The 26975-nt window shown below is 41.5% G+C and overlaps 2 protein-coding genes across 6 annotated transcripts in view; one reads left to right on the top strand and one right to left on the bottom strand.

Annotated features, from left to right (window-relative positions):
- The window catches only part of cul1b (cullin 1b), a 110037-nt gene extending 102403 nt beyond the window's left edge, over positions 1-7634 (top strand). For both annotated transcript variants that reach the window (XM_078236561.1, XM_078236570.1), the window contains one exon: positions 6374-7634. In XM_078236561.1, the coding sequence (XP_078092687.1) occupies positions 6374-6454 (81 nt within the window). In that variant the 3' untranslated portion in view covers positions 6455-7634. The remainder of the gene's footprint in view (positions 1-6373) is intronic.
- Positions 7635-18509: 10875 nt separating this feature from the next.
- Positions 18510-26975, bottom strand: part of ezh2 (enhancer of zeste 2 polycomb repressive complex 2 subunit) — a 93887-nt gene continuing 85421 nt past the window's right edge. For 2 of the 4 annotated variants that reach the window (XM_078236538.1, XM_078236545.1), the window contains 4 exons: positions 24896-24977; positions 24713-24793; positions 21674-21758; positions 18510-18833 (listed from right to left, as the gene is read on the bottom strand). In XM_078236538.1, coding sequence (XP_078092664.1) covers positions 18773-18833; positions 21674-21758; positions 24713-24793; positions 24896-24977 — 309 coding nt within the window. In that variant the 3' untranslated portion in view covers positions 18510-18772. Of the gene's footprint in view, positions 18834-21673; positions 21759-24712; positions 24978-26975 lie in introns of all 4 variants that reach the window. The other 2 variants (XM_078236527.1, XM_078236518.1) reach the window with 1 other exon arrangement.

Genomic DNA, 26975 nt, shown 5'->3' on the forward strand with positions numbered 1-26975 from the left:
AGGAAGTGAGCTAAATGGATCACGTACCCAGTCAGTGTCTTCCATACTCATGGAGGGGAACTAGCATTCAAGCTTCCTTTGTAGTGTTTTAAAATGCGTGGAGAGGAGGTTGAATATGGTTTTGAAGCAGGATTTGCTGATGCCAGCTTGAACATCTCGGTTGACCCGTTTGCACTTTTTGTTGCCAAAGGACAAGTTTTGATCTGAAATCTTGAAGTTCTTGTTTTTCCCCTGCATTTAACATTGATGGCTGAATAGGGGAGGCTGTGGCCTATTGGTATTGTCGCTGGACTAGTAATCCAAGGTAATGCTCTGGGGACCTTGGTTCAAATCCCACCACAGCAGATGCTGAAATTTGAATTCAATGAAAAGTCTGAAATTAAAATTCTAATGATGATGCCCGTGAAACTATGGTCACAAAAACCCATCTGGTTCACTAATGTCCTTTAGGGAAGGAAATCTGCCATCTTTACCTGATCTGGCCTACACGTGACTCCAGATCCACAGCAATTGTTGACTCTTAAATGCCCTTTGGAATGGGCAATAAATGCTGGCCTAGCCATCGCGCACATCCCATGAACGAATAAAAAAAAATCTCTGGAAAATATACAAGCTTAAAACACAGAATCTTAATAAATTAAATCTGTGTGTCAACTCATGCAGAGCTGAAAACTCTTTCAGCGAATTACAGAGCTCATGAATACAAGAGAGGATCTTTCCCCGATACAGCCTTCATACTTGTGTGCGCATGAGTAAACCCTGGTATTCCACTCCCATATCTCCACACAAAATAGTAAACAAGCACGAGTTCAAAGGATGTTGCTTTTTCATAATTCAGTGTTCACTTTTTGGTCTAACACAACTAACTCAGATGACATTTTTTTGGGAACAAAGACTTTATGGCATAGGATACAGTGGCTGACCTGGATGTCAGGATGCGTTACTCACAAATCTTTTGACTTTTCCCGTCATGGAAGCTGCTCCAGATGTTATTGCACCTGATCCAATTAAGATTGTTTCCATCAGATAAGTAGCTGTGACATGAAAGATTTCCTCTCCTGTCACATGCCCAGGCAATTCTTTGCAAAAGAAGACATTTTCGTTGATAGAATCCCCATCAACATACCTGACATTGGCTGAGAGCTGGCAGTGTGCACTAATATCCGCAGAGTTTTTAACCTGCAGGGAAAATATTCCACTCATTTCTGATTTCTGTTGGGACACCTGTTTAATATTAACTAACATTTTGTCAGTATGCTGTAGAGGAACTTTTGTTGATTTCTTTGGCAACATCAGCTCCCAAAATTATTCTCTCAATTCTTTTGCATGTCAGCAGAATTAGGGTTTCGGCAATGGTGTGCTGCTGCTTCAGTTTCTCTGAGCTCAGCTACCAGGTAACTCTCCTGCACGTTATCTGAAACTCGCACACACTCCATTGTACGGTGATTTTGCTTTATGTTTTGTGTTCTCAGGTGCTTGAAGTACTCTATATCCTTACTGGAGAGTGAACGGTGTTTTATATTGAAATGGCTCTGCCACTTACTTGATACCATTGCAGTGTTTTAAGAGCTTCTTCCTGCAAATTAGGCATTCTGGGACAGGGCAGGAGGCATCACCAGTCCACAAAAATCCAAAGGCCAAGTAGCTGTCACTGTAGTCTCTCTTTTTTTCTCCTGAAGTTCTGTTCTTTCAGCCACATCTGAATCAAAGTGGGATTATTCACTTCTCCCCGTGGCAAACTGTGGTCAAACACACCACATTACGCAAGAAATGCCCTCGCGCATCAACTTCCAGCACAACTGTAGCTCCGGCCATGCCAAGCTGACAACTACTACTCCAAAGATGTATTCTTGGTCTAACGCCCTGCAGCACAGAGTTACCAACCTTCAGTTGCTTTCTCGGATCTTCAGGTCGTCTTTTGGGGTGGTCTCAACAACGAGGGCTTCTCCCGAACTCTCCTCACTTGAACTCTGCACCTTGCATCCCATTCTCTAATTAGAACCTGTTTCTTCTTTTAACTTTATTGGTTCCTGTTTCTTACCTCTCTTCTTCCCTTACTGGGAACTTTGTTTTTACCTAGAACCATAGAATCCCAATGGTGCAGAAGGAGGCCATTCGAACCCATCGGGTCTGCACCAACTCTCCGAAAGAGCATCTTACCCAAGGTCCACCCCCTGTCCTATCCCCACAACCCTTCTGCATTTACCTTGGCTAATCCGCCCAATCCACACATGTTTGGGCACTAAGGGGCAATTTAGAAAAGTAAATCTAATATGGATTGTAAAATTGGTTGTGATTCGCCATTGCCCATTTTGCTCTATTGCCCAAGATAAGTTTCTATCCCAATGTGCTACTGGCACGGTGGCACAATGGCTAGCACTGCTGCGTCAAGCGCCAGGCATCTGGATTCAATTCTAACCTTGGGTAACTGTCTGTGTGAAGTTTGCATGTTCTCCCCATGTCTGTGTGGGTTTCCTCCAGTTTCCTCCCACAGTCCAAAGATGTGCAGGTTCGGTGGATTGGCCATGCTAAATTGCCCCTTAATGTCAGGAGGATTAACATGGTAATTACGAGGATAGGGCCTGGTTGGGATTGTTGTCAGTGCAGGCTCAGTGGGTGGAATGGTCTCCTTCTGCACTGTCAGGATTCTATGTTTCTATGCTAATTGAAGTAAATTTTACAACGGATATCAATATTTTATCTCCAGTTATATCAGTACAGGAGTAAAAATGCAGTGCAACTGGAGACAAATGTTCATCTTATCTTGTTAGAATCCAGAATTAATACAATTTTGAAATGCTTAAGAATAATTCACAATAACCATATTTGCTAATCAAAGTTAGTCGCTGAGCTGTAATATGTATTTCCTCTTATGTTGCTGCTAAGTTGTTTTCAATCTTCTCTCTCAGCAGTATATGAATATTCTAGAGGTTGATTCATCACAGGCTTCATTCAGATTTTGTCTGTGTTTAAAACTTGCAAATTAATTTTGGTGTCTGTTGGACTTGATAAGTTGAGATTTTGGGTCCCCAAATCTTTTAACATCAGGAGCAAATCAGTTATTCAAGTGCTTAATTTAAAATGACCTATTAATGTGACGGGATTAATTAATGACCTCAAAGGGGCCCCTAGGCAACAATGACCATAACATGATAAAATTTCACATTCAGTGTCAGGGTAAGAAATATGGGCCTATGACTTAAATAACGGTATGAAGGCAGTTGGCTACAGTGAACTGGGAAAATTGGTTGAAAATTAGGAAAGTAGAGAACTAGTGGCAGATATTTAGGAGCTATTTCATAACACATGTATATGTTCAACTGAGAAAGAAAGATTCGATGAGAAGAATGCACATCCTTAATTGTATCAAATTGCAAAAAAGCATGCGATACTATGAAGATTAATGGTCAGCCAGAAGATCAGGTAGACTTTAGAAACCAGCAAAGGATGACTTAAAAATGAGGGAAAAATTAGAGTTTGAAAGAAAGATAGCTAGAAATATTCTACAGGTATTCAAAAAGAAAATGAGCGAGTGTTAGTCCCTTAGAGGGTGAGATTGGGGAATTAACATGGGAAACAAAATTGTAGAAGCATTGCAGAGGTATTTTGTATCTGCCTTCACTAGAAGACACACAAAACATACCAGATGTACTTATTTATCAAGACATAAAGGGAGGGAGGAACTTAAAACAATGACAGGCATTCAGAAAACTTTGAACTGAAGGCTAACAAGTTCCCTGGACTTGATGTCCTGCATCCTAGGGTCTTGAAAGAAGTGTCTGCAGAACAAGTAGATGCATTGGTTATGACCTTCCAAAATTCCCTACGTTCTGGAAAGGTCCTAGTGGATTGAAAAATCGCAAATTCTTATTGCAAAGCTTATCCAAGAAATGAGGGAATCATTAAGCAGGAATCGGTTAGCATAACATCTGTCATGGGGGAAAATACTAGAATCCATTATTGAACAGGTAATAGTACGATATTACAACCTAGCAGAATCCGCATGGTTTTGCAAAAAGGAAATGTGTTTGTCTAATTTGGAGTCATAGAGGTTTACAGCATGGAAACAGGCCCTTTGGCCCAACTTGTCCATGCCATCCCTTTTTTTAAAACCGCTAAGCTAGTCCCAATTGCTCGCGTTTGGTCCATATCCCTCTAATGCCATCTTACCCATGTAACTGTCTAAACATTATTTAAAAGATAAAATTGTACCTGCCTCTACTACTACCTCTGGCAGCTTGTTCCAGACACTCACCACCTTGTGTGTGAAAAAATTGCCGCTCTGGACCCTTTTGTGTATCTCCCCTCTCACCATAAATCTTTGGTTTTAGACTCCCCTACCTTTGGAAAACGATATTGACTATTTAGCTGATCTATGCCCCTTATTAGTTAATAGACCTCTATAAGATCACCCCTCAGCCTCCTACGATCCAGAGAAAAAAGTCTCAGTCTATCCAGCCTCTCCTTGTAACTCAAACCATCAAGTCCCAGAAGCATCCCAGTAAATCTTTTCTGCACTCTTTCTAGTTTAATATCCTTTCTATAATAGGGTGACCAGAACTGTCCAGTATTCTAAGTGTGGTCGTACCAATGTCTTGTACAACGTCTTCAAGATGTCCCAACTCCTGTATTCGATGTTCTGACCAATGAAACCAAGCATGCTGAATGCCTTGTTCACCACTTTGTCCACCTGTGACTCCACTTTCAAGGAGCTATGAACCTGTGCCCCTAGGTCTTTTTGTTCTGTAACTCTCCCCAATGCTCTACCGTTAACTGAGTAAGACCTCTCCTGGTTTCATCTACCAAAATGCATTACCTCACATTTATCTAAATTAAACTCCATCTGCCATTCGTCAGCCCACTGGCTCAATTGATCAAGATCCCACTGCAATCCTAGATGACCACCTTCACTCTCCACTATGCCACCAATCTTGGTGTCATCTACAAACTTACTAACCATGTCTCCCAAATTCTCATCTAAATCATTAATATAAATGACAAATAATAGTGGACCCAACACTGATCCCTGAGGCACACCACTGGTCACAGGCCTCCAGTTTGAAAAACAACGCCCTACATCCACCCTCTGTCTTCAGTCATCCAGCCAGTTTTGTACCCATTTAGCTACCTCACCCTGGATCCCGTGAGATTTAACCTTATGCAACAGCCTACCACGCAGTATCTTGTCAAACGCCTTGCTAAAGTTCATGTAGACGACATCAACTGCACTGCCCTCATCGACCTTCTTGGTTACCCCTTCAAAAAACGCAATCAAATTTGTGAGACATGATTTTCCACTCAAAGCCATGCTGACTGTCCCTAATCAGTCCTTGCATCTCTAAATGCCTGTAGATCCTGTCTCTCAAAATACCTTCCAACAATTTGCCCACCATAGATGTGAGGTTCACCGGCCTGTAGTTCCCAGGCTTTTCCCTGCAGCCCTTTTTAAACAAAGGCACAACATTTACCACCCTTCCCTCTTCAGGCACCTCATCCGTGGTTGGCGATGATTGAAATATCTCTGCTCGGGGACTTGCAATTTGCTCCCTAGCCTTCCACAACGTCCTGGGATACACTTCAGGTCCCGGGGATTTATCTACCTTGACGTGCTTTTAAGACTTCCAGCACCTCCTTCTCTGTAATATGTACACTCCTCAAGACATCACTATTTATTTCCCCAAGTTCCCTAACATCTATGCCTTTCTCAACAGTAACTACTGATGAATTTATTAGCATTCTTTTGAGGAAGTAATAAGCAAGGTTGAAAAAGGGAACCTGTGGATATGATATCCTTGGATTTCCAAAAGGCATTTGATTAGGTGCACATTGAAGGTTACTACACAAAATAAGAAACAAAGTATTGGAAATGTTCTGTGGGTAAGGGTGGCATATATGAGGAGAAAAGTCACTTTGCAGGTCTGTGATCTTTCATCAGAACCTGAAGCGTTAACTCATTTCTCTTTGCAGATGCTGCTTGACCTGCTGAGTATTTCCAGCATTTTGTTTTTATTCCAGATTTCCAGCTTGTGCAATAATTTTGGTTTTGTAAAACTGAGTGGTTGAACTCCCTACAATTGTATGACAACAAAGTATTATATAAAATCTACTTGCATTTACACACCCATATGTTCGGAGTTCCAACATTTGGTTAGTTCTGTGCCAGTCAGATGCGGACTATTGCTTTTATTTAAATTATCTGCTATTGTGAAATAATCTGGTAATAAATAGCCAGGAGTTGTAGCTGTAAATTGCCATCCTTCCAATTAGAGGTTTCTGATTAAAATATTAGAGTTGGAATCTCTGCACATTAAATCTGTATATAAAAGAAATGTTGTATTTGCAATGTACTGAATAATAATTTTTCCTTTTGCAGAAATGCATCGACATACTGATAGAAAAGGAGTACTTGGAGCGTGTGGATGGGGAAAAGGACACATACAGTTATTTGGCTTAATAATATAAAAGTGTCTGAATAAAACTTCATTCCTAAGACATGCTGGCTTTGAATACAGAGAATGCTATTAGTTTTGTGATAAAGATGGGAATGTAAAAGATTGCATTCTTGAACTCCATTGCAGCCCGTCTGCTCGCTGGACCTCCGGTAACTGAGAGTGGAAACCACCAGCCAGTCACATTTACTTTACAGAACTGTTCTCAGGATTGCTACATTTCAATATGTAAATATCGAAAGAAACCCCTAACCTTAATTCAGTAAAGTGATTTAAAAAAAAGGAATTGAACCTTCTACGTAGGGGTTGCATGCTACTGCCTATCTGCATTTAAAACCTTACTTCAGCTATACATGGTCACCACTGCTCTGAATGTAAGGGGCAGCAGGAAAAAAAAACTAATTTATGAATGCAATGTTGGCAGCACTTTCCAAAAGCATACTAGTGAATTTGAACAAGCCCTTTAGAAAATGTGTAATCTGCATTATCTGCTATGAGAGAAACCATTTGTATAGTGTGGTTCATTTTTTAATGTGTGATAAATAAAATTTAATGATTTCTGTAAATGGTGTGACTTCATAGTGAGACCAGGGAGAGATCAGCCATGATCTGATTGAATGGTGAAGTGGGGCTGCATGGTGGCACAGTGGTTAGCACTGCTGCCTCACAGTGCCAGGGACCCAGGTTCGATTCTCAGCTTGGGTCACTGTCTGTGAGGAGTCTGCATGTTCTCCCCGTGCCTGCTCCGGTTTCCCTTGGGTGCTCCGGTTTCCTCCCACATTCTGAAAGACGTGCTGGTTAGGTGCATTGGCCATGCTAAATTCTCCCTCGGTGTACCCGAACAGGCGCTGGAGTGTGGCGACTAGGGGATTTTCACAGTAACTTCATTGCAATGTTAATATAAGCCTACTTGTGACACTAATAAATAAACTTAAACTTAGCAGGCTCGAAGGGCTGAATTTGTCTACTTCTGCTCCAAATCCTATGTTTCTAATGCTTAATATTGATGGCAGATTTAAAAGGTTAGAGTTGCAGGGGTATCTTCACTAACTATCCCTCAGTGCAACATTGATATATTTATGTAAAAGTTGTACATTGTGCTTATGAAAGAAAACTATTCAACTTTCAATGAAACCAATTTATAATGTACTCATCAACAATCTTTAAAGTGTTTTATATTCTTAATTTCATGTACCAATTTTTAATGTTTGATTAGTTTAACTTGCAATTTCAGTAATGTATGAGGGATGGGCTATTTTTGAATTAGTAAATGGACATAGACTGAAGTGTTCCTCTTCACAATTCTCCTCTTCACATTTGTTTTAAACATGCGAAGTTGCAGAATTGGTGTTTAATTTAGGATGTAATTCTCAGAAGATGAAGCAGTGCACTGTTTTTAGAATGAAATGTATTCTAGTGTAGCATCTTTCAGAAGCTTTTGAGCCTCCTTAGGAAAAATTATAGTGACACAAAATTCCTGAGTTTGTACATCTGGAGAGATGGAGATGATTTAAGTTCTTCTTTCAATAGTACAAGATGAATCCTGCTCTCTCCCCTACAGTTGTGGAGTGGCTGGAGTGAGTAGGATCTGGGAGAGGAATCCTCCTTCATGGTCAGGACCAGGTCCTGAATCTCAATAAAGGTAACCATGATGGTATGAGGCATGAATTGACATGATGGACTGGGAAACATTACTGAAAGGAAAGGCAGTGGTTGGCATTTAAAGAATGAATAGGTTTATTCCTGTTTGATGCAAGAGTGGTAAGGGAATTGTGGCCAAACCATGGATTACAAGGGAAATTAGAGATAGTATCAGATTCAAGGAAGAAGCATACAAATGGGCAAGAAAAAGCAATAATCCTGAGGATTGGGAACAGTTTAAAATTCAGCAAAGGAGGACCAAGGAATTGATTAAGAAGGGAAAAATGGAGTATGAAAGTAAACGAGCAAGGAACATAACTGACTAAAAATTTCCATAGATATGTATAGAGAAAAAGATTGACAAAAACGAATGTAGGCCCCTTACAATCAGAAATGGGAGAATTCGTAATGGGAAATAAAGAAATGGCTGAGGAATTAAATTTGTATTTTGCTTCAGTCTTCAAAGGATGACATGACTAATGTGCCAGAAGTGCTGAGAGAAACATGTTTTAGCGAGGAGCTGAAGGAAATCAGCATTAGTAGAGAAATGGTTTTGGGAAAATTGATGGGATTGAAGGTGGATGAATCCTCAGGTCCTGGTAATCTTCATCCCAGAGTACTTAAGGAAGTGGCCTTGGAAATAATGGATCCATTGGTGATTATTTTCCAAAATTCTTTGGACTCTGGAATGGGTGGCAGTGATTAGCACCGCTGCCCCACAGCGTCAGGGTCCCAGGTTCAATTCTGGCCCTGGGTCACTGTGTGGAGTTTGCACATTCTCCCTGCGTCTGCGTGGGTTTCCTCCCACAGTCCAAAGATGTGTGGGTTAGGTGGATTGGCCATGCTAAATTGACCCTGGTGTCAGGGGGAGTAGCAGGGTAAAGGTGTAGGGTTATGGAGATGGGGCCTGGGTGGGATTGTGGTCAGTACAGACTTGATGGGTCAAATGGCCTCCTTGTACTGTAGGGATTCTGATTCTTGCAGATTGGAGGGTAGATAATAAGCTTGCTAATGAAAAAGGGAGGTGGAGAGAAAATAGAACTATAGACCAGTGAGCCTAACGTCAGTACCAAGGAAGTTGATAAGAGTATTATCAAGGATTTCACTCGGCATTTGGAAGGCAGTTGTATAATCAGACAAAGTCAGCATGGATTTACAAAAGGGAAATCATGCTTGATGAATCTATTGGAATTTTTTGAGGATGTAACTAGTAGAGTTGACTGAGGAGAGCTAGTGGGTGTGGTTTATTTAGACTTTCAGAAGGCTTACAAAATGTCTCTCATAACAGACTACTATGTAAAGTTAAAACACATGGGATTGCAGGTAATGTCTTGAGATGGATAGAAAGCTGGTTAGCAGATAGGAAGCAAAGAGTTGGCATAAATGGGTCTTTTTCTGATCAGCAGTCAATGAATAGTGGGGTTCTGCGGGGATCTGTGCTAGACCCCAACTGTTCACACTATGTATTACGCATTATGATACAAAGTTGGGTGGGAGGGTGAGCTCTGAGGAGAGATGCTTCAGCGTGATTTGGAATAGGCTAAGTGCGTGGGCATCTGCATGGCAGATGCAGTATGATGTGGATAAATGTGACGTTATTCACTTTGGTAGCAATAATAGGAAGACAGATTATTACTTGAATGGCTGCAAATTGAGAGAGGTGGATACTCAACGAGACCTTGGAGTCCTTGTGCATCAGTTGCTGAAAGTAAGGGCGCAGGTACAGCAGGCAGTGAAGAAGGTAAATGGTATGCTGGCCTTCACAATGAGAGGATTTGAGTGTAGGGATAGAGATGTTTTGCTGCAATTGTATAGGGCATTGGTGAGGCCACACCTGGAGTATTGTGTGCAGTTGTGTTTTTATCTGAAGGATATCCTTGCTATAGAGGAGGGAATACAGCGAAGGTTTACCAGGCTGATTTTCTAGGATGGCAGGTCTGTCATATGAGGAGAGACTAAGCTGGCTAGGATAGGGTTAGGGTTCACTGGAGTTTAGAAGAGTGAGAGGGGATCTCAGAAATTTAAACAGGGTTAGACAGGGTAGATTCAAAAAGAATGTTCCCAATGATGGGGGAGTCCAGAACTAGGGGTCATAGTTTGAGGGTAAGGAGTAAACCTTTTAGAACTGAGGTGAGGAAAAATTTCTTCCCCCAAGGGGTGTGAATGCGTGGAATTCACTACCACCGAATGTAGTTGAGGCCAAAACGTCTGATTTCAAGAAGAAATTAGATATAGCTCTTGGGGCTAAAGGGATATGGTAGGAAGTGGGGATCTGGATATTCAATTTGATGATCAGCCATGATCAAGATGAATGGTAGAGCAGACTTGAAGGGCCAAATGTCCTACTCCTGCTTGTAGTTTCTATGTTTCTATGTCAATGATTGGGGAAGGAGCAGTGCCTTTGTGGAAGGTCAGGACAGTCAGGAGCTAAAGGAATTTAAACAGTGCAGAGCTGAAATGAGAAAGAAATTGAGCACCTAGAAAGCATGAAAAATAATAAAGAAATCATGGAAAACATGTTTCATAATTGCTTAAAAATGGATAACCAAAGAGTGGGGCTAATTAGAGACCAAAAAGGTAATTGCATGGAGGCAAAAGGCACATGTTTCTCAATGAATACAGCAGAGGTTGAGGAGTGTGAAATATTGGTTGAGATAAAAAGTAGTGAGGTTAAATATTAAGATATAGAGTACAATTAAAAAGCAGGTAAACGTCCAGGTGAAATGCAATCCAACTGCCATGGGGAACAAGAAATGGTGGAGACTCTGGCCAAGTGTTCAATTCTGTGGCTAAAGATGTGGCGCCGAAGGATTGATAGAAGTGAACCATTGTTTATGCAGACGATTCATTCCTCTTTTAATGATGGGCCAGTCAGCCTAATCTCCAATGGTGAGAAAACTATTAAAAAAGATTGGGACAGAGGCTCAGATTAATCAAGTTTACATTTGTATTTGATTGAATTTGAGGAAAATAATCAACTTTGGTTAATGCAGTTAATGATTGCTGTCGTTCAAAGGAAATCACTTATTATAATGTCAGAAATAGTGGTAAGTGAGGATTGGGGGCAATTTAGAACACAATAAAGGAGGACCAAGAAACTGATTATGGGTAAAGAGAATACAAATGTAAGATAGAGGAACATAATGAACTGTGTAAAAAGGAAATGATTAGGATAAATGTATACTCATTACAGGTGGGGGCAGGGGAATTTATAGTGGAGAACACTAACTTGGTGGAGAAACTAGTTTGTGCCATATTCGCAGAAGATACAGAAAGTCTCCCAGAAGTACTAGGTGACCAAGAGACTTGTGAAACTGAGGAACTAAATGAAATGAGCATTAGTAAAATAGTAGTAGTTGAAAAGTTAACTGGATTGAAGGATCTTCTGAAAGATGAGCTTCCTCTCTGGAGAGGTGGCTTGAGAGATAATGGATGCATTGGTGGTTACCTTTCAAAATTCTTCTGGACAGGTTCCTGCAGACTGGAAAGCAGCAAATGTAAGACCACTATTTAAAGAGGGAGAATGGAGAACTACAGTCCTGCAGGTTTGACATCAGTTGTAGGGAAAATGTCAGAATCCATTACACAACGATGTGATAACGAGACGTTTAGACAAGAATGGTAACATTGGGCAGATCCAACATAGATTTATGAAAGGGAAATAATGTTTAACAAACTTGTTGGGAGTGTTTAAGGATATTTTAGCATTGATAACAGAGAACCAGTATATTGGTGTGTTTGGATTTTCAGAAAGTGTTTTAGGTCCCATGCAGTTAATAAAATTAGCGTGCATAGACCTGGGAGAAATAAAATTAGTACAGATTGAGAATTGGTTAACAGACAAAGCAGAGTCAATGAATGGATCATTCTTGGGCTGGTAGACTGTGGGGTACTGCAAGAATCAGTGCTGGGTCCACAGCTGCTCACAATCTCTATATAAATGGTTTAGATGTGGGGACCAATTGTAATATTTCCAGATTCACTGATGACACCAAACTGAGTGGAAACAAAGTTTGGGGGGGGAGGGGAGTGACCTCATTATTGAAACTTACAAAATTCTTAATGAGGCCAAGAGGGTGGATGCAGCTGTTTCCCCTGGCTAGTGAGTATAAATGATGTGGAGATGCCAGCGTTGGACTGGGGTAAATCAGTATAGTATAAAACCAAGGGACATAATCTCAGGATAAGGAGTAGGTCATTTAAGAATGAGGTGAAGAATAATATTTGGAGCAGAGAATTCCAAAGATACACCACCCTTAGGGCTGTGAAAGCTAAATCATTGAGCATGTTCAAAACAGAAATTGAATGATGGATATGGAGATTGCATGGGATAGCAAGTGGTGAGGTATATGATCCGCAGTGATATAATTGACTGGTGAAGCAGGCTGAACAGCCTGATTGCCCCTCCTGTAGATAGGAAGGGCTTCTTTCTCTGAAATGGAGGGGAATAATCAGGGAGCATAGACCTAAAAGTAATTGATGAAAGGTGTGGAGGGGAGCTGAGTAATCTTTTCACCCAAAGGGTGGTTGGGATCTGGAACTCGGCCTGAAAGGATTATAGAGGCCAAAGCTCTTACTTGGATTTTTAAAAACTTGGTTGTGCACTTGATGTGCCCTAACTTCCAGGGCTAGAGATGGAAGGTAGAGTTAGACTGAATAGCCTTTTCACTTGGCATGAATATGATGGGCTATGAATGGTCTTGTGTCATGAATGTGTATCTATAATTTCCCAAATGTTGAGCCTGTCAGAAGAACTGCTGGACCAAACACTTCTGGCCACAAGTTGTGTCAGAAAGATATTAAAGGAAAACTTTTTTTGGCCTTAACTGAAGTGTAAGTGGAGTATGGACTATCATTCTGAGAATAAGAAGCAACTGAAGGTTAGATGTGTAGTTTTGTTACATTGAAGGGGTATTTAAATATGGGGCAAAGGAATGGTCATGGAATAATGTGTCCACAGTCTTAGAGTGCTCTTTTTTTTAATTGTAAGCTTTGTTTATGCATTTTTATTTTAAAGTAAACAGCAGTGTCACTGGGAAGGGGAATTTCTTAATGACCTTTTTCACATCAAAAAGTTGCAATCTATCATGCCACATCACAACTTCCTGCTGTAGTTTAAATCTGGTTTTAGAATAGAATGAGAGGATTGTCCTATGATGAGAGGCTGAGTGTATGTGATCTGTTTTCTCTGGACTTGAGTAAAAGATGGTCTCATTTGAAACATACAAATTCTGAAGGAGTTTGTTGGGCACATAGGTTGCTTCCCCTGCTGAGAGAATCTAGAACACGAGGGCACGGATGAGGGGCAGACCATTTAATATTATAATTAAATAAAGGTAACTACAAAGACCTGAGGGAGGAGCTGGCCAGAGTTGATTGGAAAGAGAGCCTAGCAGGGAAGGGAGTGGAACAGTAATGGCAGGAGTTTTTGGGAGTTATTTGGAAGGCACAACAGAAATTCATCCCAAGGAAGAGAAAACAGACTAAGTGGAGGACGAGGTATCCATGGTTGACGAGGGAAGTCAAGGACAGCATAAAAGCAAATGAAAAAGCATACAAAGTGGCAAGGATTAGTGGGAAGCCAGAGGATTGGGAAGCCTTTAAAAGCGAGCAGAGGACAACTAAAAAAGCAATAAGGGGAGAAGATGAAATATGAGTGTAAGCTATCTAGTAATATAAAAGAAGATAGGAAGTTTTTTTTTCAATATATAAAAGATGAGAGAGGCAAAATTGTACCATTGGACCACTAGAAAATGAGGTTGGAGAAATAATAGGAAACAAATAGCAGAGGAACTGAATAGTTACTTTGCATCAGTCTTCACGGTGGAAGACACCAGTGGGATGCCAGAGCTTCAGGGGAGTCAGAGGGCACAGATGAGTGCAATGGCCATCACTAAGGAGAAGGTTCTGGGGAAACTGAAAGGTCTGAAGGTGGATAAATCAGCTGGACTGGATGGACTATACCCCAGAGTTCTAAAAAAGATAGCTGAGGAAATTGTGGAGGCGTTGGTGGTGATCTTTCAAGAATCACGAAGCAGGGAGGGTACCAGAGGACTGGAAAGTAGCGAATGTAACACCGCAGTTTAAGAAGGGAGGGGGGTAGCAGAGGGGAAATTATAGGCCAGTTAGCCTGACTTTGGTCATTGGCAAGATTTTAGAATCCATTATTAAAGATGAGATCGCAGAGTACTTGGAAGTTCATGATAAAGTGGGACTAAGTCAGCACGGCTTTGTCAAGAGGAGGTCATGTCTGACAAATCTGTTACCTCCTTTGAGGAGATAACAAGGAAGTTAGATAAAGGAGAACCAGTGGACGTGATTTATTTAGATTTCCAGAAGACCTTTGACAAGGTGCTGCATAGGAGACTTAAATAAGTTAAGACCCATGGTGTTACGGGTAAGATCCTGGCATGGATAGAGGATTGGCTGACTGGCAGAAGACAGAGAGTGGGGATAAAGGGGTCTGCTTCAGAATGGCAGCTGGAGATTTGTGGTGTACCTCGGGTCAGTGCTGGGACAACTTTTCACAATATACATTAACGATTTGGAGAAAGGAACTGAAGGCACTGTTGCTAAGTTTGCAGATGATGCAAAGATTTGTAGAAGGACAGAGTATTGAGGAGGCAGGGGGGCTGCAGAAGGACTTGGACAGATTAGGAGAAGTGGCAGATGGAATACAATGTGGAAAAGTGAGGTTTGAAAGGAGGAATGGAAGCGCAGACTATTTTCTGAATGGGAAAATGCTTAGGAAATCAAACACAAAGGGACTTGGGAGTCCTTGATCAAGGTTCTCTTAAAGTTAACGTGCAGGTTCAGTCGGCAGTTAGAAAGGCAAATGCAATGTCAAAAGGGCTAGAATACAAGAGCAGAGATGTGCTTCTGGAGTACATTTGGAGTATTGTGAGCAGTTTTGGGCCCCATATCTAAGGAAGGATGTGCTGGCCTTGGAATGGGTCCAGAGGATGTTCACAAGAATGATCCCTAGAATGAAGAGCTTGTTGTATGAAGATTCTAGGTCTGTACTCTTTGGAGTTTAGAAGGATAAAGGGGGAATCTTCTTGAAACTTATACGAAACTGAGAGGCCTGGATAGAGTGGACATGGAGAGGATGTTTCCACTGGTAGGACAAACTAGAACCAGAGGGCACAACCTCAGGCTAAAGGGACGATCCTTTAAAACAGATGAGGAGGAATTTCTTCAGCCAGAGAGTAGTGAATCTGTGGAACTCTGCCGCAGAAGGCTGTGGAGGCCAGGCCATTGTGTTTTTAAGACAGAGATAGATTCTTGATTAATAAGGGGAAAAGGCAGGAAAATGGGGATGAGAAAAATATAAGCCATGGTTGAATGGCGGAACAGACTCGATGGGCCGAGTGGCCTAATTCTGCACCTATGTCTTATGAGATGAGGAACAGTGTACGGGCTGTGAATCTTTGGAATTCTTTATCATCTAGAGTTGTGACTGCTTAACCATTGAATATATTCAGAGTCAAGATAGATTTTGATCTCAGAAACAAAAGATATAGGCCAGGATTCTCCCAAAAAAATTCGAAGTTCCCAACGTGCAGGAAAATGGGAGTAACTCTTCCTGGTTTATTTTAGCATGATTTCCAGAATGAATCTTTGACACTGCGCATCAGAGTACCCAAGCAGGAATTCCTCTGACAAGTGGTGGGTGGGGCCTAGTCTCACTTGAGAGGCTGGCAGTATAGCACTGAGTGGGCTACTGCACATGTGCTGACCTGTTAGTGTGGAGATGAGCACGTGCAGTGCCAACCCCCACCCCATTGCTGGCCTCCAGATTGGTGGTGATCCCCCTCCCGATCATCCTGATGACCAACTCTGATCACCCTCACTCTTCCCAGTGATCCCACTGTAGAGTGGCAGTGGGTTGTTTCTCCCAGCCCCTCATGGCCTGTGCCAGACTGGCATTGCCCAAGGTCTCTCTCTGACCTCTGGGGGGAGGTGACACGCGATTATTCTTTCCTCCAGTCGAGGGGTGGGGGGTGGTCAGGCTGCTTATTCCCCATTTATTGGGGAGCAGCTGTAAACCCTACTGGAGGAACCACTTCCGGGGGGAGAAAAGAGATGCTACCAGGCCTGGAGAATTCCATCCCAAGCCCACTGGTCATATGGAAATGTTAATTTTCATGACATTTCCATATAACCTTTCTGATTTTTTTATTGTTGCATGTATTGGTATACAGTGAAAAGTGTTGTTTCTTGCACGTTCATAGAGAAAGAGAATGCAGAATGTGATAGTCATTGCTAGGGTGCAGAGAAAGATCAACTTGAGAGGTAGGCCCATTCAAAGGTCTCAGGAAAAAAAGCTGGAAAATCTCAGCAGGTCTGACAGCATCTGTGGAGAGTAGAGCCAACATTTCAAGTCTAGATGACCTTCCGCTCTGACGAAGGGTCATCTGGACTCATTTTTTTCTTTTTGTTTGATTCCAGCATCTGCAGTACTTTGCATTTACGCTACATTCACGACCTTTTGTAGTTTCTTGCGGTCTTGGACAGAGCAGGAGCCATACCAAACTGTGGTACAACCAGAAAGAATGCTTTCTGCAGTGCATCTGGAAAAGCTGGTGAGAGTCAATGTGGACATATCAAATTTCCTTAGTCTTCTGAGAAAGTAGAGACATTGTTGGTCTTTCTTAACTATAGTGCCGGGGGGGGGGGGGGGGGCGGGAGGACCAGGACAGGTTGTTGGTGATGTGGACACCTAAAAATCTGAAGCTCTCAATGATTTTTACTTCGTCCCCATTGATGTGGACAGGGACATGTCTTGCACTACACTTCCTGAAGTTGATAACTATCTGTTTTGTTGACATTGAGGGAGAAATCGTCGTCGTATCAGTTCACCAGATTCTCTCTTTCCTGTACTCTGTCTTGTCATTGTTTAAGATCTGACCCACTACAGTGGTATCAGCAAACTTGAAAATCAAATTTGGCTATGCAATCATAGGTGTATAAAGGAATATAGTAGGGGGCTGAGGACACAGCCTTGTGGGACACCAGTGTTGAGGATTGTGGAGGTGTTGTTGCCTATCCTTAATAATTGCAGTGCAGTTAAGGGTCCAGTCAGAGGGAGGAGCTGAGCCCTAGGCCATGGAGTTTGCTGATGAGTTTCATAGGAATAATGGTATTGAAGTCTTGGTTGTTGTCAATAAGTAGGAATCTGACACAGGTGTCTTATCTAGGTGTTCCACAGTTGAGTGCAGGGAGATGGCATCTGCTGTGGACCTGTTGCAGCAGTAGGCCAATTGTAGTAGATCCAGGCAATCGGAGGCCCAAATTGGTTCGTGCCATAACTAGCCTTTCAAAGCACTTCATAATGATGGATGTCACAACCACTGGATGATAGTGGCATAATGCTTGGCTTTTCTTTGGTACCAGGATGATGGTATTGGTGCAGAGCTATGGCTGGGAGGTGCAAGGCCATGACACTCAGCAGGAATCCTGCAAAATGGCTACTACTGATGTCTCCCAGCCTAAGGGAGTCTTATCAGAGAGTTGGTGCAGTCTCGTTGGGCCGAATGGCTGCCTTCTGCATTGTAGGGATTCTATGATTGTTTGATTCTAGGCAGAAAAGTGGAGTTGAAGAGGATAGCATGCAAATAAAATACCTGCTTCATGCTAGAATTTGGGGAGATCTTGCTTTGGTTGTGATTCCACTGTTTAGCAATGATGGCCATTTTCTGCTGCTTGTTCTTATCCTGTATTAAACAGGCACAGCTGGAGAGGTTCAAGGTTACTATAGGAATTCTGGCTGTATAAATTCCTCAATGGAAAAATGAACAGCAATGAACTGGCATGAATCACTTCAAAGATTATGGCAAGTAATACCTGACAAGACCTTTTTAGCTGGAGGCAGATTGTCTGAGCATTCACAGTTTTCTGCACTCAAAAATCTTAAGGCTTAAATTGCTCATTTCTTCTGCCCATTAAATTCTCCCAACAGAAAACAGGAATCAAGTCATAACATGCATGTGGGTGTGAGATGTTGGCAGGGCTAACTTATTGCTGTTTCTGGTTGTGATCACACAGAGTAAAATGAGTCAATTGAATTTTGATTCCCAGTAGAAACTAGATTAATTATTTCAATTGTGATGCTGGAGTTGTTTGCTGCATCATACCATGAACCTGTAACTTCCTGTATTCAACATTTATTTTCTTACTCAATCACCAACACTTGTCTCTATCACTGCCTTGGGAATGTGTGGTGGGTTTTCTTGATGCATATCAATATCTGCTGTGAGGCTCATGCAAAGCCAAATAAAGGAATACTTACAACGCAGGCCCTTAAAAGACTGCATCTCAGAATGCTGGGAAGGTGTTTCATAACACAGTATTACAATTAAAATCCTCATCGAGAACATGATGCTGCTGTTCCCATCACTAAACATTTGTCAAAACAAAACAAGTTCAAATATTTATTGTCACATGAAAATTCAAGTTTTTTTTATTGATATAATTGCACCAACAGCTCACCACACTGGTGTATAGTAAAAGATATAAAACTGGCAGCTTTTGAAAAATGATAGCTTTAATTTTTACAGTATAAATTATCACAGTAGTTTGTTTTAATCAACCAGCGTTGTTTAAATATGTCTTCATACAGTACATAGAAATCCTGAAATGTAAAAGCCGCTGTCCTTGCTTTCAATTGAGGCAGTTTAATTTCATGGAATTTCCATCTCTCTTTCTATACCAACATATTTAAGAGCATCAGCTTGACTGTACCTAAAATGAAACAAAAAAATGAAATGTGAAAATTAAGTGATCAGCCCTGCCATTAAATGTTTTTTGAGCCCTCCCATCTTTAAAATCTCCTTTTAATATATTTCAAACAACTGCTAATTTTCTTTTTTATGTCCTCATGGACTCCACTGCAATACCCCCTTTACTTTCGTAATACATTTGAGCTGTGGTGTTATTTCACCAACCAGTGGAAACTGAAACTTATAAAATTTTAACAAGATTAGACAGGGTAGATTCAGAAAGGATGTTCCAATGGTGGAGAATTCCAGAACTAGGGGTTATAGTTTGAGGATAAAACCTTTTAGGACTGAGGAGGAGAAGTTGCTTAATTTAGAGTGGTGAATCTGTGGAAAGTAGTTAGGGCAAAATGTTGTGATTTCAAGAAATTAGATCTAGCTCTTGGGGTTAAAAGGGATATTGGGGGGGGGGGGGGGGGGGAGGCAGGACCAGGGTAACAAATTTGATGATCAGCCATGATTATTATGAATGGCGGAGCAGGCCTGAAGGTTAGGAAAACTTGGATACCATGCACATTTTGAGTCCTGAAGGTCCTCCTCCATCTCCAAACAAAATAAAGTGCCCGATGTAAAACTTAAAATAAATGCATCATCAATGGAGACAGGAGAGGTTCCGGAGGATTGCGGATGTTGTTCCTTTATTCAAGAAAGGGAGTAGAGAGCGCCCTGGAAATTATAGACCAATGAGTCTAACCTCAGTGGTTGGTAAGCTGATGGAGAAGATCCTGAGAGACAGGATTTATGAACATTTGGAGAGGTATAAAATGATTAAGAATATATTCAGCATAGCTTTGTCAAAGGCAGATCATGCCTTATGAGCCTGATTGAATTTTTTGAGGATGTGACTCAACACATTGGTGAAGGAAGAGCAGTAGATGTAGTATATAAAGACTTCAGCAAGGCATTTGAAAGGTGCCCCATGCAAGGCTTATTGAGAAAGTGAGGGGGCATGGGATCCAAAATAAAACTATTGAGAAAGTGAGGGGGCATGGGATCCAAAATAAAAAAGAAATTAGATCTAGCTCTAATTTCCTAAATTACCTATTTTCTAATGTCCCCCAAGGGGACATTGCGTTGTGGATCCAGAACTGGCTTGCCCACAGAAGGCAAAGAGTGGTTATAGCTGGGTCATATTCTGCATGGAGGTCGGTCACCAGTGGAGTGCCCCAGGGATCTGTTGTGAGACCCTTACTCTTTGTGATTTTTATAAATGACCTGGATGAGGAAGTGGAGGGATGGGTTGGTAAGTTTGCTGATGACACAAAGGTTGGAGGTGTTGTGGATAGTGTGGAGGGATGTCAGAAGTTGCAGCGAGACATTGATAGGATGCGAGACTGAACGGAGAAGTGGCAGATGGAGTTCAACCCACATAAGTGTGAGGTGGTTCATTTTGGCAGGTCAAATAGGATGGCGGAATATAATATTAATGGTAGGACTCTTGGCAGTGTGGAAGATCAGAAGGATCTGGGGTCTGAGTTCATAGGACGCGCAAAGCAGCTGTGCAGGTTGAGGCTGTGGTTAAGAAGGCGTATGGTGTACTGGCCTTCATCAATTAAGGAATTGAGTTTAGGAGTCATGAGATAATGTTGCAGCTATATAGGACCCTGGTCAGACCCCACTTGGAGTACCGTGCTCAGTTCTGGTCACCTCATTACAGGAAGGATGTGGAAGCCATAAAAAGGGTGCAGAGGAGATTTACAAGGATGTTACCTGGGTTGGGGAGCATGCCTTGAGGATCGGTTGAGTGAGCTCGGCCTTTTCTCCTTGGAGAGACGAAGGACGAGGGGCGACCTGATAGAGGTGTATAAGATGTTGAGAGGTATTGATCGAGTGGACAGTCAGAGGCTTTTTCCCAGGGCTGAAATGGTGGCCACAGGAGGACACAGGTTTAAGGTGCTGGGGAGTAGGTACAGAGGAGATGTCTGGGGTAAGTTTTTCACTCAGAGGGTGGTGGGTGCATGGAATGGGCTGCCAGCAACGGTGGTGGAGGCGGATTCGATAGGGTCTTAAGAGACTTTTAGATAAGTACATGGAACTTAGTAAAATAGAGGGTTATAGGTAAGCCTAGTAAATCGCTAAGGTAGGGACATGTTCAGCACAACTTTGTGGGCTGAAGGGCCTGTATTGTGCTGTAGTTTTTCTATGTTTCTAAAACAGATCATCTATTAATGAGGCCTAAATATAAATCTACATAATTACAAAATGCCACTATGACAGAAAAAACATAATTGATAAAGGACAGTTCCAATAAAGGGACCTGAACTTTCTCAAAGCAGAAAAATCAAATGGTTTCATTTAACAAAAATGTATTTAAACTTTCAGGTGACGGTGATTAGAAAGGTACTGAACCTGACAGCTCGTTTAGTTTTTTGATATGATTCAAATGTAGTTTGAATTATTCAAGTCACCAGCTCTTAAAGTGACAAGCTACTGGGTAGAGTGACTGACAATACCATCACAAGCTATTGGACACTAATACCACAACATAAGTATTTCCTAGTAGAGGGATTTGACAAGAAAAACCCGATTTCAAATTGCTAATTTATTCAGACCTATAGATGTCACTTACAAATGCAACAGTAACACCTAAGACACTATGAACAAGAGGTTAAGAAATATTGCAAAACTAAATTGAAATAGATTAATCCAAAAAAAATTATTTCACTTTAACCATTACCTCTAATCAGATTTTAGCAAAATGTGAAATACAAACATTGTCATTTATCAAAATATTATTTCTTAAGCATATGAAAGAGAAAGCCCTTTCTCCCAAACACTCATGCTACAAAATATGGCTGTTCATACCTGTAGTCAAAGAATAATTCCTCTCCAGTCTGGATTGCTCTTTTGGCAAAGATGCCAATCCTATGGTCTCCATTAACCATCATTACTAAAATCAAGAGAAAAATGTAAAAATCACTTTGCTTACATCTGCTTACATTCTAGTTATAGTGCCAGCTCTGGGCTCAGCTGGTAACACCCTTAACTCTGAATCAAAAATCGCCAGACTCAAGTCCCACACAGGGTTCAAGTGCAAAAATTGAGGTTGATAGTTGTAGCGCAGAGTGCTGCATTGTCAGAAGTGCCAAATTTTGGATGACATGCTAAATTGAGGCTGACCGCTCAGGTAGCCATAAAAGATTCTATGGTGGTATTCTGACGGGTAGCAGGGAAGCCGATGTCCTGGACAATAGATATCCCTCAATCCACAAACCCATAATTTAAAAAAAAAATCAAAACTGGCACTGAGTTGAGCACCGAAAATGACGACAGCACATTCAGCACTGTTGACCAAGCAAGGTCCTCCTCATTAACAACTGGGGATTTGTGTCAAACGTGGGAGAACTGCCTCGTGGATCAACAGCCTGATTTGGTCATACTCTCAGAATCATGTCTTATAACCAATATCTTAGATACCATCCCTGGCTACATCCTGGCCTGCCAGGACAGGCCCAGAGATGGCGGCACAAACGCAATACAGTTAAGAAGGGAGTTGCCTGGGAACCCTCAACATTGAATCCAGACCTTAAAGTCCAAAAGCATCAAGTCAAGTATGGGCAAGGACACTGTTGTGAATGAAATGGACACAAACAGGAGAAGTACTCCATAAGTATCCCAATCCTCAATGACAGGGGTTCCCAGCACATTAATGCAAAAGGCAAAGCTAAGCATGTGCAATCATCTTCAGCCATAAGTGTCAAGTGGATGATCCACCTCAGCCTCCTTTTGACATTCCCCAGCATCACAGATGCCAGTCTTCAGCCATTTAAATTCACTCCATGGGATATCAAGAAATAGCTGAAAGTAGTGGATACCGCAAAGGCTATGGGTCCTGGCAACATCCCAGCAATAATACCGAAGACTTGTGCTTCAGAACTAGCTGTGCCACCAGCAAAGATGTTCCAGTACAGCTATAACTCTGTCATCTAGCTGATGATTTCGAAATTTGCCCAGGTTTGTCCTGTCCACAACAAGCAGGACAAATCTAACCCACTAATTAGTACCTCAATAGCCTCCTCATAACCATCAGCAAAATGATGGAAAGCATTGTTCAAATTGCTAAGCAGCCTTATACATCAGTAAGGTAAAGTCATCATAGTCCCAGATGACCATAGGCTACTCTCCCCTTAGAGAGAGTACTACTGGTAGTGATTTAACCCAAAGATAACGTAGGGCGAGGGACAAGGTTGAAGATGGGTCTTGATGAATAACCTCAGCTGTACGGAAATTGAACACATGCTGTTGGAGTTGCTCGGCATCACAAACCAGCCATCCAGCCAACTGAGCTAACTATCAATAACCTGCTTACAGATGTTCAGTTTAGATTTCACCAGGCCACCCAGCCCCTAACTTGGTCCAAACATGGGCAACTGAACTCAAGATGGGAGGTGAGAGTGATCGCTCTTGACATCAAGGCAGAATTTGATCAACCATCAACCCCACTATCAGTATCCTGGGGATTACAACTGACCACAAATGGAACTGGACCAGCCATATAATCCTGTAGCAACAAGAGCAAGTCAGAGGCTGGACATTCTCATCTCTCAACTCCTGAAATCCTGTCCATCATTAATAAGACGCAAGTCAGCAGTGTGATGGAATACTCCCTTGCCTGGATGAGTACAGCCCCAACATTACCATCAAGAACAAAACAGCTTAAATATGAATCCTCTCCATCACCGATTCATAGTGGCAGCAGTGTGTAATGCATACAAGATGCATTGCAGCAATGTGGCAAGGCTCTAAACTCTCAACTTTTAGCACCTAGAAAGGCTAAAACAGCCGATGCATGCAAACACCCCCACATGTATGTTCTCCTTTACCTTACACACCATCCTCATTTGAAACTATATATCACCCTTCCTGGGTCACACAACTGGAACTCACCCCCCTAACAGCACTAGGGTGTACTTGCACAGATGGACCGCAGTTGTTCAAGGCAGCGGCTCGCGGCCATCTTCTCAAGGAGAATTAAGGATGGGCAACAAATGATGCCCAAATCCCACAAAAGAAAAATCCTCAAAACAAATCAGATTATTTGGTCATTATTACAATGCTATTTGTGGGAGCTTGTTGTGTGCAAATTAGCTGCCACATTTCCTACACTGCAGCAGTGTCAACACTTCAAAATTACTTCAATGGCTGTAAAGTGGTCATGAAAGTTGTTATATAAATCTATGTACTCAGAATTGCATCTCTACTTGAATTCTATTTGTGGGCACAGCACTAGCATTCGAGATCTGTTCTCTTAGTAATTTTTACTACTGAGCTGCTTGCTACTGGAGTAACAGGATGTTGATTACTTCCATTTTTTCTGAACACAAATCACACACAGGTTAGCAATTCATTTTTTTTGCATCGGTGATCTGCTTGCATCTTTCCAAGATCAGAGCAGTTCTGCACTCAGATACCTAAAGCGCACACATCCTGCTTTACATTGTAATAGCAACCATTTTTAAAAATGGTTTCTATGTTTCAATAGCCACAGTTGTTGGGGTGGTGGCACAGTGGTTAGCACTGCGGCCTCACAGTGCCAGGGACCCGGGTTCGATTCCCAGCTTGGGTCACTATCTGTGTGGTGTCCGCACGTTTTCCCCGTGTCTGCATGGATTTTCTCCGGGTGCTCCAGTTTCTTCCCACAGTCCAAAAGATGTGCTGATTGGCTGCATTTGCCATGCTAAATTCTCCCTCAGTGTACCCAAACAGATGCCGAAGTGTGGTGACTCCATTGCAGTATACTCCATGGTAACTCCATTGCAGTACTAATGCAAGCCTACTTATGACACCATTAAAAAATCTTTCAGCTTTATTTCACAAGTTTAATAAAAGCAAGATGACACTTACCTTTGGCATAACAGTTAGGATTAACGGAATGATTTGCAAAACGTATTTTGTTACCCTTGCGTGTTGCATCAACAACGAAGTCTGAAAAAGATGAAGGAATATTATAAATAATGGTTTCTACATTTTTACAACTCTGAATGCACTTTGATTTATTGAAGTCACCTAAACAGAGAACGTTCATACCATTATTCAGGTTAAAAAGGAAGCTGCACATATATTTGTCGTAAACTTTTCCACGACGATCTGCTTCATCCTGAGAAATAATCTGGAAAACAGTTTGGATTAATTATATTACCTACACTTACAAAATGAAATGCTGCTTCCTCAATTGTCAGATTCTGCTGGGCATCACATCTCTGGCCTTTGAAAGATAGCTCAAATGTGAGACTGAAGTGTAAAAAATTCAAGATAGAAAATTAACAGCATTTAAAGTGGGTTTTTCACAAAGCCACAACACCATCCACACTCAACTGTTTAGTTTCCAACTGTTTTATCTTTTTCCTCCCAGATTGTACTACAGTTTTACAGGAATAGAAACATTTTTGCACACGACCACTAAAATTAATGTGTAACTAGAATATATTCATCTTCAGAAATGCCAGATTTAAAGAAGTTACACCAATACTTAAAGATAACAAACACTGAAATTGATTATTTAAGTTTTGTTAATTGAGTAAGAATTTTTCATCACGTGTTCAATATTGGTTGATCTACTACAGCTGGCAGAAAGACTAATGTATTGTGCCTGAAGTTCAATGCAATGAATAAATGCAATGAAACACTTGATAGCTTTGATAATTTTTTCTTCAACTCAGCAAAGAATATGAATAAGATTCTGACACCAAAATGAATGCTTTATGAATAGAAAACAGGACCCATGCATACACACAATCAAGATCACTCACAAACAATGCTGGATCCTTCATACAGAGAACAAGACCACCACTCAGACTAAAGTAGCACACATCCTGTATATATTTTACCAAAAAGTAGGTTTGCAAAGGAAAAAAAAAATCAGAATCTAGTTCGCCATACACAAAGTGAGATTTCAGCCCTGATGCACAGCCAGGAAAACCACTCAAAAATGAGACCAGGGAGAAAAAGATCACCCTATTATATTTTCCCCTCCAAAACCAGAATATCTGGAAGCTTCATATCTTAAAGTTCTTGGGCCCATTGTCAAAAACCATCAAAGAGCAGGCTTCTCCAGTCCTCCAAGCCTGAAAAATCCCAAAAAGCTTAAATCCAAAGATGTTGAAGGTGGCCTTATGTATAGAACCAATAGGAGTTACATAGGCCAGATCAAAGAAGCTCACATACTGCATTTGAGCCACAATAATGAGACATCTCCAGGTTATGAGGTAGATAGCAAAGAATTGGGGTAAAAGTATGTTTTCCTTGGCAGAGTACAAGAGGGGTTTGCTGTAGACAACTGTGCTGAGATTTCATCTTCCACTTCTCTAAAATTGATTTGGTCATAGGGACAAGGAGGATGAAAGTTTTCTGAAGATACAAAAGCTGGAAACATGATTGGAAATAGTATGCAGAGAAACAGTCCAGGCACTCTTCCTTCTCAAGCCCTCAAATGTATTGTCATCTCAAATTCATTCCTATTTTACCTAGAACTCCATATTTGAATCTCTCCAACTAGTTTCTCCACAGCACTGAAACAGCTCTCATTAACCTTTCCCTTCCTGTCCTTCTCAACCGGTCAGTGGTCTTTGACAGGGTTGACCACACCATCCTCCAATTTCTTGCCACTCTCATCCAGCTGGGCAGGACTACTCATAAGAACCATGAGCGAGAGTAGGCAATTCGGCCCCTCCAGTCTGCTCCGTTGTTCAATACGATCATGGCAGACCTCATCTCGGTCTTAACCCCACTTTCCTGCCCGTCCTCCATAACCCTTCAACCCATTACTGTCCATCTCCTCAAATTTACTCTTCCCTAGAGGAACCTTAACTATGAGATCATTAATTAATCCCTACACATTACACAACACCAAATCCAGAATAACCTGCTCCCTGGTTGGTTTCACAACATATTGTTCCAAGAAACAATCTCTAATACATTTAATGGAATCTCCCTCGAGGCTACCCTTGCCAATTTGATTAATCCAGTCTATATTAGTCATCCATGATTATTGTCATACCTTTCTTAAAGACCCCCAGTATTTTGTGGTTTATACTATGCCCCACTGCAGAACTATAGTTTGGGGACCTATAAATTATTCCCACCAGGACTTCTTTCCCTTGCTAGTTCT

This window comes from Mustelus asterias, chromosome 2 (assembly GCF_964213995.1).
Source record: "Mustelus asterias chromosome 2, sMusAst1.hap1.1, whole genome shotgun sequence".
Classification (NCBI taxonomy): domain Eukaryota; kingdom Metazoa; phylum Chordata; class Chondrichthyes; order Carcharhiniformes; family Triakidae; genus Mustelus; species Mustelus asterias.